This window comes from Ranitomeya imitator, chromosome 4 (genome assembly GCF_032444005.1).
Source record: "Ranitomeya imitator isolate aRanImi1 chromosome 4, aRanImi1.pri, whole genome shotgun sequence".
Lineage (NCBI taxonomy): Eukaryota > Metazoa > Chordata > Amphibia > Anura > Dendrobatidae > Ranitomeya > Ranitomeya imitator.
The window spans coordinates 221,677,442-221,694,131 of NC_091285.1; the positions used below are offsets into that span (position 1 = coordinate 221,677,442).

Consider the following 16,690-nt stretch of genomic DNA (forward strand, 5'->3'; position numbering starts at 1 on the left):
AATAAATCCCCAGATCTACGTCCTTCTACAGAACCTAATAATTGTATATAGTAACATAGTTAGTAAGGCTGAAAAAAGACATTTGTCCATCAAGTTCAAAAAACTAAATTATTTTTACGAGACCACAAAGGACTAGTAGAATGTGTTGCAGTAAAACTGTGTACTGGCTAATGTTTAGCCAGTTTATTCAGGACATTATAGGAAATATTTCTTATAAATAAATCAAAATGGCAACATTTTATATCAAATACTTATTGGCAACATCTAAAAAGAATTGTGGATACTCATATAAGAATTGATGCAGCAACGTGAACTATTGAGATTGCAGAATGTATCAAATGCGCCTCACTTTTTCTATTTTTCATTTTAAGGTTGGAAATCTCCCTAGCGATTACAAGATGCAACTGAAACGTGTCCCAGCAAAGGATCACCTGGTAAGAATATCTGTGTTATAAATGCTGAGCAGTGTGAAAAATGTGATTGATTGGCTTACTTTGTTGCAATTAGGGTGTATTTATTTTTTAAGACCCTTTTGAATGAGGACCATTATTTCTTTGTCTAAGGCCGGTTTCACACGTCAGTGGCTCCGGTACGTGAGGTGACAGTTTCCTCATGTACCGGAGCCACTGACACACGTAGACACATTAATATCAATGCATCTGTTCAGATGTCATTAATTTTTTTGCGGACCGAGCCTCCGTGTGCCAAACACGGAGACATGTCAGTGTTCGTGGGAGCGCACGTATTACACGGACCTATTAAAGTCAATGGGTCCGTGTAAAACACGCACTGCACACGGACGTTGTCCGTGTGCCGTGCAGGAGACAGCGCTACATTAAGCGCTGTCCCCCCCACTGGTGCTGAAGCCGCGATTCATATCTTCCCTGCAACAGCGTTTGCTGTAGAGAGGATATGAATAATTGTGTTTAAAATAAAGATCTATGTGCCCCCCGACCTCCCACCCCCTGTGTGCCCCCCCGCTGTTCTGAAAATACTCACCCGGCTCCCTCGCTGGCGCTGCTTCCTGTTCTGGCCGCATCTTCTACTGTATGAGCTGTCAAGTAGTGCCGCCGATTACAGTCATGAATATGCGGCTCCACCTCCCATAGGGGTGGAGCCGCATATTCATTACTGTAATTGAGCGGCCCCACGTAACCGCATACAGGAGAATATGCGGCCAGAACAGGAAGCAGCACCGGCGAGGGAGCCGGGTGAGTATTTTCAGAACAGCGGGGGGGCGCACAGGGGGTGGGGGGGCGCACAGGGGGTGGGAGGGCGGGGGGCACATAGATTTACCATCACATAGTGACTGAATAACACCACATACAAGAGACAAATACCACCACACTGTGACCAGACCACAAATTACCTCCACATAGTGACCGGATACTACAATGCTGATCATGAATACAAACAACAATATTAACACTGTTATTACCACCAGTGACATTATACACAGGAGCTCTGTATATAGTGAATAGTGTACAGGTAATACAGTGATCACCAGTGACATTCTACACAGGAGCTCTGTACAGTGTCAGTGTACAGGTAATACAGTGATCACTAGTGACATTATGCACATGAGCTCTTTATATAGTGTACAGATACAGTGATCACTAGTGACAGGAACTCTGTACATAGTACAGTATATAGTGTGCATCTACATGTAATACACTGACTAACCAGTGACATCTGTAGTTGAAGTCCTTCATCTTTGCTTTTCTTTATCATCTAGCACAGATCACCATCACTTTTTCCCACCAGGACTTGTCTCTACAAAAAATAACACACAGTTCTCAATAGCTGATCACTTCCAGAGGACATTCCCCACTTTTTTCCTGACTTCTATACTATGTCAGATGAAGAAAAAAAGCGATGTAGTGCCGCCCTGCACAGTAACAGGACCTCCCATTTGTTCTCTCCATGGAAAACCATTTCCTGAAAAGTAAATTATATTACAGTTGTAATAATGTCCCTAATTGGACCGTAAAGAAATTATGTTCCCCACTTGTCACCATAAACTTTCATAGCATGTTCCTCATTCTAGCCCCCAAACAGTAATTAGGTCCCCCAATCTGGCCCACTTTATTTAATAATCGTCCAGCCTAGCCCCCAGATATCCATCCTGCCCCCCCCAGCTATCCATACTGGCTCCCATATGTCCCTTGAAATGGCCCGCCTCTCCATATATCAATCCTGGCCTCTCCATATAGCCATCCTGGCTCCCTCTTATATCCATCCTGGCTCCCTCTTATATCCATCCTGGCTCCCCTTATATCCATCCTGGCTCCCTCTTATATCCATCCTGGCCTCCCATATATTCATCCTGACCCCTCCATATATCTATCCTGGCTCCCCCGTATTTTCTTCTTGGCCCCTATATATATCTATTCTGACCCCCATTATATATCCATACTGATCCCTTGTCCTGGCTCCTCCATATATCCGTCCTGGCCCCTCTATATATCCATCCTGCCCCCCTCCCAGATATTCATATTGACTCCCTCAGATATATCATCCTGGATACCCATATATATGCATCCTGGACCCCATATATCCATCTTGGCCTCCCCATATATCCACCCTGCCGTCCCATAAATCCATCCTAACCCCTCCATATATCCATCCTGGCTCCCCTATATATCCATCCTGATCCCTTGTCCTGCCCCGTTCATATATCCATCCTGGCCCCCCATAATTATGCATCCTGACCCCCATATATATATGCATCCTGGCTTTCCCATATATCCATCATGACCCCCATATATATATATGCATCCTGGCCCCTCTATATATCCATTCTGGCCCCCCATATATATGCATCCTGGTCCCCCATATATCCACCCTGGTACCTTGTCCTGCCCCCTCCCCCACATATATATATCCACCCTGGCTCCCCATATATCCATCGTGGCGCCCTATATATCCATCCTGGCCCTTGCACCATGCTGCATGCACAGAGCGAGAGAGAAAAAAATAAAAATAAATTAATCTTACCTGCCTGCTTTCCTGGGGCGGTGTCCTCCTCTGTAGGTCCGGCGCGCTTGTACTAAAATGGCCACCGACCTAGCAAAGGCCGGCAGCTGAATGTGTGCACCCGTTACATGGAGTGCATAACACTGACGTCATATACTGGTGATGACAGGCGCACACTTGTCAGTGATGATCAGGATGTGTGCCATGGCAGTTCAGGTAATGAAAGCTGCATGGTCGTGCACCTGGTCCACGACCATTTCCCTGGTCCTCTGCAAATGCTCACCAGGGATTTCCCTGATACCCTGCCAGTCAGGGCCGGCTCCAGGTTTTTGAGGGCCCTGGGCAAAAGAGTCTTACTGGGCCCTCCCTTTAACACATACTACGATTCATGATGCACTGGTACAGCAGAGAAAAATAGGTATAGTACAATGCCAGATTTCACTTCTTACATCAGTGATAGCTACTGTAAATTCTACAATACCATACAGCAGAGGGGCTTTATATAAGTCGACCCCTTATATGCCAATTTTTGTGATCTACTCCCTCTTCCTCAATTACCAGTAGGCATTTTATGGTTAGCTGAACTTTCTGCAAAGAAAAAACTGCATACACTGAATATGACAATTTTTTAATGGAAAACATTTTAAATTAAACATTAGAAAGTATTAACATCGAACATTTGTAAAAGTGCAAAATGGGTAGTATATATCACAGCCACAATGGTATATAGCACAGCCCATGTAGCATATAGCACAGCCCACGTAGTATATAGCACAGTCCACATAGTATATAACACAGCCACGTAGTATATAGCACAGCCCACATAGTTTATTATTATTATTATTATTAATTTTATATAGCACTATTGATTCCATGGTTCTGTACATGAGAAGGGGTTACATACAAATTACAGATATCACTTACAGTAAGCAAACTAACAATTACAGACTGATACAGAGGGGCGAGGACCCTGTCCTTGCGGGCTTACATTCTACAGGATGGTGGGGAAGGAGACAATAGGTTGAGGGTTGCAGGAGCTCCAGTGTTGGTGAGACAGTAGCTTCGGTAGTGGTGAGGAGGCAGCCGTGTCAGTGCAGGCTGTAGGCTGTCCTGAAAAAGTGGGTGTTCAAGTTCCGTCCGAAGGATCCGAATGTGGTTAATAGTCGGAAGTGTTGGGGCAAAGAATTCCAGAAGATGGGGGATATTCGGGAGAAGTCTTGGGGGCGGTTGGGTGAGGAGCGAATAAGTGTGGAGGAGAGAAGGAGGTCTTGGGAGGACCGGAGATTACGTGAGGGAAGATATCGGGAGATTAGTTCAGAGATATATACACAGTCACGTAGTATATAGCACAGCCACGTAGTATATAACACAGCCCATGTAGCATATAGCACCGTCACGTAGCATATAACACAGCCCACATAGTATGTAGCACAGTCACGTAGTATATAACACAGCCCATGTAGTATGTAGCACAGTCATGAAGTATGTAACACAGCCATGTAGTATATAACGCAGCCATGTAGTATATAGCGCAGCCATGTAGTATATAGCACAGCCCAAGTAGTATATAGCACAGCTCACGAAGTATATAGCACAGCTCACGAAGTATATAGCACAGCTCTCGTAGTATATAGCACAGCCACGTAGTATATAGCACAGCCACGTAGTATATAGCACAGCCACGTAGTATATAACACAGCCACGTAGTATATAACACAGCCATGTAGTATATAGCATGCCCACATAGTGTATATAACACAGCCCACATAGTATATGGCACAGCCATGTAGCATATAGCACAGCCCACATAGCATATAGCACAGCCCATGTACTGTAGCATATAGCACAGCTACATAGTATATGGCACAGCCATGTAGCATATAACACAGCCCTTGTAGCATATAGCACAGCCATGTAGTATATAGCACAGCCCGCATCTCCCCCCTGAGAATGGTTCCACAATCCAGTACTCACTGTTATAATAAAAAACAGACAAACAAACAAAGAAACACACTCCTCACCTCTCCTCGTGCCCATGCTGCTCCCTGCTCCTGTCTCAGCAGCTGCACTGCCTGGCACACAGTGAGTGCGCGATGACATCATCGCGCACCTGCAGTGTTAGAGGCAGAGCAGGGAATGATGGGAGAGGGAGCATCAGCTGATGTTCTCTCCTCCATCATTGCTTTGAATTGTACCGGCAGACGCAGGTATAGTGCAATGCTGCGTTGGCACTGGTGGCAGGCTGGCCCCCCTGAAACACAGGGGCCCCATAGTGGCTGCGTGATGTGATGCTAGCTGAGGGCCCTTGGGGGAGTGGGGGCCCTAGGCAGCTGCCTGCCCCTAATGCCGACTCTGCCTGCAGGGCCCCCCCAGAGCCTCAGTGTACCATACCGTGAATGGGTCCCCCCATCTCGCCAGGTCCCCGGCACTTGCTTTGATGCGCTGGGTGCTGATGCCACCAGGCCAGTCCGACCCTGTATGCATGTGTGCAATACGGCAAAATGTGCATAGATGTACACATGGGAATAGATGAGACCATGTAAATCAGAGTAACATCTGCTGCTAGCATTTAGAAATCTGGAAAACATTGCACACATATTTAGAAATAAAAGTATAAATTTATCATATTCACTTTTTGTTTATAAAAGACACATTTATACTACAACATTTTTTCGTTCTCTTAAAGTGTATAGATAGCTTCTACTGGCATATGAAGTAGACAATGAAACACACCTTTCTTCTAATAATTCCTGTTTTTACTCTAATAAAACTTCTTTGAGATCAAGTTTGCTTTTTAGAGTTCAGTTTTAGACACATATATTAGTAAGTTCTACTTTCAACAATCTCTGGCAACAAACTAACAAAACTGACACAAAATGCAACATCATCGAGTGTACCACTACATTTATGTGTGCAGTTATTTGGATCTCTTATTAAAAAAAACCTTGAAATTTCAAACTACTTTTGGCTGTATTTTAACATCAGTCTTTACCTTATGTGATCAATAGCTTTGCTACCTATTGAGATCAGAAAGCATGAAGGGTAGGGATGACACCAACAAGGGAGTATGCCATAGCATGTATTTAGCTCCAGTGACTTCCTTGGCAAAGTACAGCTGAGAACAAAAGGAACAAGAGGTCATAAGTTAGCAAAACTGTGGAATGTGAGTACACCAGTTAACATCATCAAAGATTTTTCCCTTGCAGTCACGAAAGTGTACTAGACTAGTAGGCGTACTTGTACTATGGTATTTTTGCTAAAGAGCTGTGTGTGTATATATCTATATAATATATATGTACAGCTTGTATAACTCTCTCTGCCTCTCTCTCTCTCTCTCTCTCTCTCTCCCCAATAAATTGAGCTTTTTTTCGGAAAAATAGAAATGGTCTAAAAAAAAAAACCAGGGCTTTCAGACCTCAAATAATGCAAAGAAAACAAGGTCATAATCATTTACAAACAACAATACTAATGTTAACTCAGGAAGAGTTAAGATATCAATATTTTGTGGAATAACCATGTATATGCATACACACACATCTGGCAAAAATGAAGAGACCACCACATCAAAACCCTGGCATGTAAAAATGTGGACACCCCGGTTAAAATTGCGGCTATTGTGAACAGTCATTCAAGTTGAAGATGAAATGATCTCTAAAATGGCTTAAATAGGACGCATTTCCTTTGTGACGAAGGCACAAAAAATATATATATTTTCAGCATTTACATTTTAAAAATTTGAAAAATTGAAAATGGGCTGATGCGAAAGTTTGGGAACCTTGCATGGTTAGTACCTAGTATCACGGCTAGCTACAAAAAGTATTTACAAGCTACCGTATATACTCGAGTATAAGCCGACCCGAGTATAAGCCGACCCCCCTAATTTTGCCACAAAAAACTGGGAAAACTTATTGACTCGAGTATAAGCCTAGGGTAGAAAATGCAGCATTTACCGGTGAATTTCAAAAATAAAAATAGATGCTCCATACCGTTCATTATTGCCCCATAGATGCTCCATATACAACTGTGCTATATAGAATGCTCTGCACCGTTGATTATGGCCCCATAGATGCTCCTTATAATGCTGTGCCATATATGCTCTGCACCTTTGATTATGGCCCCATAGATGCTCCTTATAATGCTGTGCCCCATATATGCTCTGCACCTTTATGGCCCCATAGGTGCTCCTTATAATGCTGTGCCATATATGCTCTGCACCTTTATGGCCCCATAGGTGCTCCTTATAATGCTGTGCCCCATATATGCTCTGCACCTTTATGGCCCCATAGGTGCTCCTTATAATGCTGTGCCCCATATATGCTCTGCACCTGTATGGCCCCATAGGTGCTCCTTATAATGCTGTGCCCCTTATATGCTCTGCACCTTTATGGCCCCATAGGTGCTCCTTATAATGCTGTGCCCCTTATATGCTCTGCACCTTTATGGCCCCATAGGTGCTCCTTATAATGCTGTGCCCCATTTATGCTCTGCACCTTTATGGCCCCATAGGTGCTCCTTATAATGCTGTGCCCCATATATGCTCTGCACCTTTATGGCCCCATAGGTGCTCCTTATAATGCTGTGCCCCATATATGCTCTGCACCTTTATGGCCCCATAGGTGCTCCTTATAATGCTGTGCCCCATATATGCTCTGCACCTTTATGGCCCCATAGATGCTCCTTATAATGCTGTGCCCCATATATGCTCTGCACCTTTATGGCCCCATAGGTGCTCCTTATAATGCTGTGCCCCTTATATGCTCTGCACCTTTATGGCCCCATAGATGCTCCTTATAATGCTGTGCCCCATATATGCTCTGCACCTTTATGGCCCCATAGGTGCTCCTTATAATGCTGTGCCCCATATATGCTCTGCACCTTTATGGCCCCATAGGTGCTCCTTATAATGCTGTGCCCCTTATATGCTCTGCACCTTTATGGCCCCATAGGTGCTCCTTATAATGCTGTGCCCCTTATATGCTCTGCACCTTTATGGCCCCATAGGTGCTCCTTATAATGCTGTGCCCCTTATATGCTCTGCACCTTTATGGCCCCATAGGTGCTCCTTAGAATGCTGCTGGTGCTGCCATAAAAAAAAAAATCACATACTCACCTCTCTTCTCAGGACGCCGGCGCTTTCAATAATTACCTGCTCCTCTGCGGCTCCGTCTCCAGCACTGACGCTCAGCAGAGGGCGCGCACTGACTACGTCACAGCGCCCTCTAACCTGAGCGTCATTGTTAGAGGACGCTGCAGACGGAGCCGGAGCGAGGAGCAGGTAATTATAGCGCTGTGCTCCCCTTACCTGCTGCGGCGCGGTCCCTGCAGTCCCTGGCTTCTCCGGCGCTGCAGCTTCTTCCTGTAATTGAGCGGTCACATGGCACCGATCATTTACAGCAATGAATATGCGGCTCCTCCCCTATGGGGGTGGAGCTGCCTATTCATTTCTGTAATGAGCGGTGCCATGTGACCGCTCAGTGCAGGAAGAATCTGCAGCGCCGGAGAAGCCAGGGACTGCAGGGACCGCGCTGGGAGCAGGTAAGTATGACTACACAGCCTCCGCTCTCCCTCCCCTGCTGACACCCGGGTATATGACTCGAGTATAAGCCGAGAGGGGGACTTTCAGCCCAAAAAAATGGGCTGAAAATCTCGGCTTATACTCGAGTATATACGGTATGTCTTTCAATTCTTGTTTTGAGGGATTGTCATCGATTCTTCTTTGGAAAATTCTTCAGTTCTGCGAGATTCAAGGGTCGTCTTGCATGCACTGCTATTTTGTGGTCTAGTCACAGATTTTCAATGATGTTCAGAGAACTGTTAGGGCCATTGTAAAACCTTAATTTGCACCTTTTGAGGTAATTTGTATATTTTGACGTGTTTAGGGTCATTATCCATTTGAAGGAGCCATCCTTTTTTTTTTCAACTTTTTACAGATGGTTACATCAAGAATTTGTTGAAATTTCATAGAATACTCTACCAGAATCCTCTACCAGTGAAATGTTCTCCGTCCTATTGGCTGCAACACGACCCCAAATCATGATTGATTGGTTGGCAAAATGTTATTTTCCTGATATTTGGCACCCTTTTTTCTCCACACACCTTTGATCATTGTGGCCAAAGAGTTTTCTTTTACCTCATCGCTCCATAGGACTTGTTTCCATAATGCAACAGGCTTGCTTTTGCAGATTTCTGACGCTGAATATTATGGTGCGGATGCAGGAGAGGTTTACTTCTGATGACTCTTCCATGAAGGCTATATTTGTTCAGGTGTGTGAACAGTAGAACAATGTACCAGAACTCCAGGGTATTTTTCATTCAAGTGGGGGTTCTGATTTGCCTGTGTAGCAATCTTATGAGCAGCTTTAACTGAAGTTTTGCTTGGTCTTCCAGACCTTTTCTTGTCCCTCACTGGTCCTGATAAATGACATTTCTAAATTACAACTCAAACTAAGTAAAGAGCAACTTGAAAAGGTTTTGCTATCTTCTTATAGCCTTCTCCTGCTTTGTGGGCCTGCACCATTTTCATTTTCAGAGTAACAGGCAGCTGCTGTTTGTTAGAAGAGGCTGGGTTTTTATACAGCTGGAGAATTTGCATCACCTGGCCTTTTCTAACGAAGATAATGAACAAGCCATAACTCCAACAGGCTGATTAAGGTCTGAAACCTTGGTCAAAGTTATCTGAGCACACAAATCTCCAAGGGTGCCCAATTCTTTGTGCCCATTTTCCTTTTTGTAAATTTTAAAATGTAAAAAATGACTTTATATATATATTTTTCTCTAAAATACGAGGGAAATGTGTCATCTAAAACTCTAGGCGTTTTAGAGATCATTTCATATTCAACTTGCTTAACTGTTCACAATAACAATAATTTTGACCAGGGGTGCGTAAACTTCTCTCTCTCTCTCTCTCTCTCTCTCTCTTTCTTTCTTTCTTTCTTTCTTTCTCTTTCTCTCTCATTATATGGCTCTTTTCCGCCTCCAAAGCAGACACCATCTTCTGACACAGGCACATGGAGTTTTGCAGTGAGATGCATTATCAGACTTCAAACTGCCCATAAGCTGTCTTTACACAGGGTCCCCTTTTTTCTGTGCCTGGCCCTGATATATTATCTCAGAGAAAAGGGAGAAAGGCAGTGAGATGTAACTTCTCCCCCTCTCATGTATGGGTTATTTGGCCATGACTAACAATAAATAATGTCAGTCTCTTATGCTTTATTGTAGCATCCTTATCGCTACACAAGGCCAATAGGTCAATGCTACTGGCTTATTCAAAGTTGAAATGTACTTTGTCTGAATGGGTTTTTTTTTTTACATACAGTACATATACAAGGTCATTTTGATGGCTGTGCAGTGGTCATTAACTCAGAATTAAAAAGTTTTTCTTCTAGCTTCAATTATATACATTTTCTCCATGACACTGACCACGCAAGTGCTATTTATTAGGCACCCGGTTTGAGTGTTTTGCTAATTGCATGCTTTAAGGCACCTCCATCATATTGTGCATGTGCAGGGACGTGTCATAAATGAATGTAAAAAATGACTAGCGTGTCGCTGAAGTGTTTTAGACAAAAGCAAGTTAAGCACCCACACTGATGATGTGACTTTTGCTCTTAATTCTTGCTATTTCCTGTGAAGTACCCCTTGTGGGATTCTGGCAACGTCTGCCTCTAGTCAAACAGTCACGCTTTTCTACTTAATACCTGAATAGCTCATGTGAACCATTTGACCTGTTGCTATTATCACAATGTTATGTTACTTTCACAGGAATGTGGTATTTATCATGGCACAGTGGAAGCACAAAATCCAGTAAAACCTACAAATTATCACTACCATATATGTAAAAATCATCAAAATCTTTAGTAAAGATAAATTTGGTATTCAATGAAATAAAATCTACTCATCATTGAGTTATCTTTGAGGTTCTCGTAAAGTTTTTAATTCTATCTTTGAGTTATCTTGGCGTACTACATAAGTATTAATTACTGGGTGACAACTACTTAAAGGGGTTGCAGGGTTTTTTTTTCCCGACTTATTGTCCATATATTTCCCTTTTACAGCTCGTCCACACGTTTATTGTGCCGTGTCATGATCTGTTTTCATTAATGGAACAAGATCTAACACTGTACACACTGAATTGGCAAGATGAAGCAGCAACCATTATACCATTTGTTTTTTATTTCATATATTTTTTAATAAAGCAATTATAAATGTATTACACAGTATTGGGGATACTTGTACAATGTTATACCTTCATCTTAAACAACCTCATTAAAAGATTATTTCAAGATTTGTCTTAGATTATTCCTCTAATCCACCCTTATTTTTTTTTTTAATCTTTGGATAGATGTATGTGTATTTATCAAGGTAGATCCCTACATTTACAGCCTGATTTACGTGCTAGTGAATTCTATATTAGCTACAAATTATTCATTCTGGTAACACTGAAAGCTGTGTCTTAATGAGGACATGGGGTTTTTTTTTGTGCAAACGTGTAAACTCTTAGCTTGAAATACAGGTTGATCAACTTCTTTAATAGGCCAATTAAAATGGAATCCCGTAACCTTCCTATTCCCTTTTGACCTGCACTTCTTGAAATTTCAAAACCTTCTTATAGGGGCACTTTTTGTGTTTTGTAGACAGCTTCTGGAATTTTTCCATAGGTAAAAATGCTTAAGTTATGCAGTTATGACTCACTTGTAGCGTTATTGCGTTTACTTCTATTATTTTAAATTATTGAATTAACTTCAATGTATTTTGTTTTCCTGGTAATATAATTCTTAAGTCTGTAACAAAGAACATTAGATTATTACATATGTGAGTTTCTTTTTTTGAGCATTAGGGCCCCTATACACAATGGACTAATGAAGGTCAAATCTACCAATATCAGTTCGGCCTACAGTCTAATGTTTCTGGGGTCCCCTGACGTTTTCCTAGCATCTGGTAGATGGAAGGAGAGTTAAATTTCCAGCATGTTCAATATTAAACTGCCGATCCTTTTGTTCTGTAAGACATAAGCCACCACCAGAGATGACTTGTAGTGGCTCTCTCATAGAGAACAATGGGGTGCTCAGCAGAGCGAGCTTTCCAAATGAATAGGACAGTCAGATGAGATGGCTAGCAGCTGAAATATTGTTCGTCCTGCAGTTTTCAAAAATGTATGGGGAGCTTTAGGGTATGATCCAAGTGATTACGGTCAGGTAATTGCACTGGTAGAAAGCTTTTGGCATTCTAACATTTGTTAAACTTCCCTGTCAGTTTGTATAATTATGTAATTCCCTTTCTTCATTAGTTTATCCAAGGCTTACCTGTACAATTAGTTTAAATTATCCACCATGTACACTCACTAGTTAAGTTTTTTTTTTGTGGGCCGGTCAAAATATATTTATTATATAATTGGATAATCATGCCAGACTTGTATGATTACCTGAATTATGGTCTGGCTTATTTACTGAATTGTAACACTTTATATATAATTTTAAAGGCTTATATATTCCAAGAGTCTGCTCTAATATTAACCATTTTCATAGACAAGTGAATAAGTAGTAAATCAACATTAATGCGAGGAGAAAAAAAGGGAATATAAACTATGAAGTTGGTTTCTTTTGTGAACAATTCTATTAATTGTTTTCTAGTTATATCTGTTCTGGGAAAGGTTGGAGAGGTTGGGAAATTCCCACACACGTTACCAAGATTTTTGCTGGATTCCTGACCATCTTGTCTTCCAAATTATTCAACCACATGTGCAGAGTAGGCGTGCCACTACAGAAGTATCATTCGTTATTATACTTCACCCTACAAATCAACTTGTAGCTTTTAGATCTAGTTACTGTAAATTAAATGCTATAAAAAAAACCTACAAATTATTCATTTACAGTCCGAGCTGTTCTGTTACTTTGAAGAGAACCTGTCATCTGATTCATGCTGCCTAAACTATGGGCAGCATGAATCAGAGCCTGGCTGCAGAATTACAGCCAGGTCTGCATTTGTCTGAAACGCTACGGTGATCTGGCATGGAGATCTGGCTAGGGACCAGAGATGAGATTAGTCCAGTTCAGTCCATGGCTGGTTTCTCCCCACACCACCCCAAGTCTCCCTCAGACAGAGCAGTGCAGGAAGAAGCTGGCTGGAGACATGCTAGATTAGTCATGTCTTTGCCTATGGTCCTTGGCTGCCGTCTTTAAACTACCGTATGTTTTCTGCTAAATTCTGGTGCATTTTGAGCAAAGTATGGCAGGTCGCAATTGTGCAGCCAAGCTCAAATTAAAGCTGACAGGCACCTTTTAAATAAATTCTCTTCCAAAGTTTCCTTAATTTGTTAGCTGAGATGTCCTCAACCTTCACCTGAGGTGTCCTTTGTAGAATCCTAATCCTGAAATGTTTGTGTAAACTCTTGACCAAATGCAACAGTTTTGAATCCACTCAACTCTGTTCTGTGAATAAACTATTGCTAGTATTTTATGACGAAGGAGGAATTAGTGCAACAATTCCCACATTTTAAAGCCTACAGATCATATCAATGGTAACAGCTCCAGGTATTTACAAGCAAAGCAGGCATGCTCAACACACAAAACACTATTCTTTGTAAAGCATGATTATCAGCCTATGGCAATCAAGGCATTAATGGTTTCAGATTGGCAGGGATGTCAGGGTTAAATTTGAGCCTTGACCTAACATTGCTTGTTTAGTTGATAGTTAAATTTCAGAAAGGAAACCCCACTAAAACTAAGTAGTATATATATATATTTGTACTTAAAGTGCAAATAGCCTCTCAAGAAAGGAAGAGGATGGAAACTCTAATATCTCCTATAAGAAGTAGCAATCCTAAGTCAACATAGATCCTTTAAGGGGAGCATTTTTAGTCTCTGCATGCCAGCATTGTGCCCTTTACCTTGTAAACCCCATGTTCTTACTATGGCATACTTGCTTTATTGTCAGTAATACTTTCCTGCATTGTGGCTATTTTTTTTTTATAAATTAAGAAGATCAAACCACAAAGCATAAAGGCCGATTCATCAAGAGTGGCATAGTGCAAGATCACACTGCAGCAGTCTTGCTGGTGTAGAAGGCACCAAATTCATTGAGGCGCATGACACTTAATGTATTCAGTGCCTCTTTTGAGTGGTGTGCAGCCTTGCACCACTCCAAAGATTCTACTACAGTCAATGACTGTAGTAGCATTTCTGGCCTGTAAAACACCAGCATATTTCATTAATTTGATGGCAAGATGTGGCCACATCCTGGCTCCCACCCAGTCCCAATATTTTTGGGCAACTCCCCAAGATGTCTCCAACAGAGCCAATAAGTGCGTTCTGAAGCTTCGGTATAACTGCACTCCTCAAATCTTGCAAAAACAGAAGCTTCAGAACAGCACTTATAGGCTCTGTTGGAGACATCTTGTAAGTGCCGCGCTCCTTTACTTGGAAACCAACCACTGCTGACAAAAAGCATCAGTGGCCACTAAACTAGACAAAGAACAATAAACAGTATGTCAGGACTGGCGGAACGCAAAAAAATGTTAATTAGAGGCGATATCGTTCGCAGTCTGGGGTCCACAGTGCAGAAAATACACCTCCTGCTCCGTAATGACAGACTATATGGCTGTATTAAGAGAAGACACATACAGGTTAGCTTCACCCGGTATGAAGGAAGGGAACCCTGTTGCATCACAAGGCCGTGATACCGCACAGAGAGCGCAATCAAGAAATCACAGAACTCTGCCCCAAGACTACGCTATGGTGGTGTCAGAGAATAAAGTAAACTAAAGAGGTGGAGAGCATATCCCAGAAGATATCATTTACAAAGTCTTGGAAGACGGCTGGGGCATTACAAAGCCCAAAGGGCATAACCACATATTCATAGTGCCCTTCCCTGTTATTGAAAGCCATCTTCCATTTGTCCCCCTCACGGATGTGAATCAGGTTGTCAGCACCCCGCAGATCTAGCTTAGTAAATACCCTCGCCCTGCGTAGTCTATCAAAGAGCTCAGATAGCAAGGGCAGAGGGTACTTATTCTTAACTGTGATGGCATTAAGACCCCCTGTAGTCAATGCATGGACGCAATTCTACATTCTTCTTTTGTACAAAGAAGAACCCCGCCCCCGCAGGTGTCACTGACTTCATAATGAATCCTCTTGCCAGATTCTCCTGGATGTATTGTGACATTGCCTCTGTCTCTGGGAGAGACAGGAGATAGACGTGCCCCCGGGAAAGCTCTGCCCCTGGCAAGAGATCAATAGGACAGTCAGAGGGACGATGAGGCGGAAGAGTCTCCTCAGTTCTCTTGGAGAATATGTCCGCATAAGACAAATAGTGTTTGGAGAGAGAGAGGTAAGATCTCCGGGTACCTCCGTAGTGGCAACATGAACGCACTCCCTCAGACATCTGCCCTCACAAGATTTACTCCATCCCAGAATTCTCCCAGAGGACCACTTTATATGTGGGGAGTGGTAACGCAACCAAGGTATCCCTAGCAGAATCTAGTCTATTCCCCCAGGAATGACAAGTAGGGAAATGATCTCCTGATGGGATGGAGACATAGATAACATAAACGGGAGTCTGGTGTGTAATCTGTGAGGGCAGTGGCGAACCATTCATCACTAATGGTCCCTGGTTTCGATAGCGTAACCAGAGGTATTGCATGCTGTTGGGTGAAGGCAGAGGACATGAAATTTCCCTCCACCCTGGAATCCACACAAAATTCGACCGTAAAAGTGGAAGGGCCAAAGGTAATTGTCCCCTTGAAGGACAATTTGGAGGAAAACGCCGCTGTGTCTAGTGAACCTCCTCCTACAGTCTCTACACTCGGTCGTTTCCCTGCCACTGTGGACATTTCTTGGTAAAATGTCCTGACTGCTGGCATACATTACAGACCATGGGTATTCGAGCAGCCTGAGACTTAGGACCTGCTCAAGAAATCTCCATGGCCTCATAGGGCTCAGTCACCTGAACAGGAGACTCCAGAGGTCATGCGAAGGTAGGTGCCAACTGAAACCTTTGCCTACACTGGTCTCGCTCCAACTCTCGCTCATGAAAATGGAGGTCAATGCGAGTGGATATAGCTCTTAGTTCCCCCAGTGTGGCTGGAATCTCCCTAGTGGCCAAGGCGTCCTTCACATGGTCAGCCAGTCCTTTCCAGAACAACGGGATAAGGACTTTATCCAGCCACTCCAGCTCAGATGCCAAAGTCCAGAAGTGGACGGCAAAATGACTGACCATGGACGAACCCTGTGTTAATTCCAGCAGTTGAAGTGCCGAATCATGGGTGACACGGAACGCACCAAATATTAATTAGAGGTGATATAAGATGCTTTCACAGTCTGGAGTCCACCGTACAGAAAAGACACCTGCTGCTCGGTAATGACATACTATATGGCTGTATTAAGAGAAGACACACGGGTTAGCTTCACCCAGTATGAAGGAAGCGAACCCTGTTGAGTCACAAGGCCGCGATACCGCACAGAGAGCGCAATCAAGGAGTCACAGAACTCTGCCCCAAGACTCGGGGTAAGAGTCCCTCTAGATCTCTTGCGCTTGACACCGCTATGGTGGTGTCAGAGAATAAACTAAACTAAAGATTTACTGCACAAGAGTGCGTGCAGCGCCGCTCTGGCGGACGCCACTAACCACCCTAACTTGGGCCAGGAAAGCGCACTATTTGCACAGGGCGTCGCACTGGTGGTCACTGCTAATAAAAACTGTCTTTTGTGTTAATTGTGCG

At 43.0% G+C, this 16,690-nt stretch overlaps 1 protein-coding gene across 1 annotated transcript in view; it reads left to right on the forward strand.

Annotated features, from left to right (window-relative positions):
* The window catches only part of KITLG (KIT ligand), a 133,765-nt gene that overhangs the window by 65,439 nt on the left and 51,636 nt on the right, over positions 1 to 16,690 (forward strand). The window contains exon 3 of the mRNA XM_069764383.1: positions 372 to 434. Within this exon, the coding sequence (XP_069620484.1) occupies positions 372 to 434 (63 nt within the window). The remainder of the gene's footprint in view (positions 1 to 371; positions 435 to 16,690) is intronic.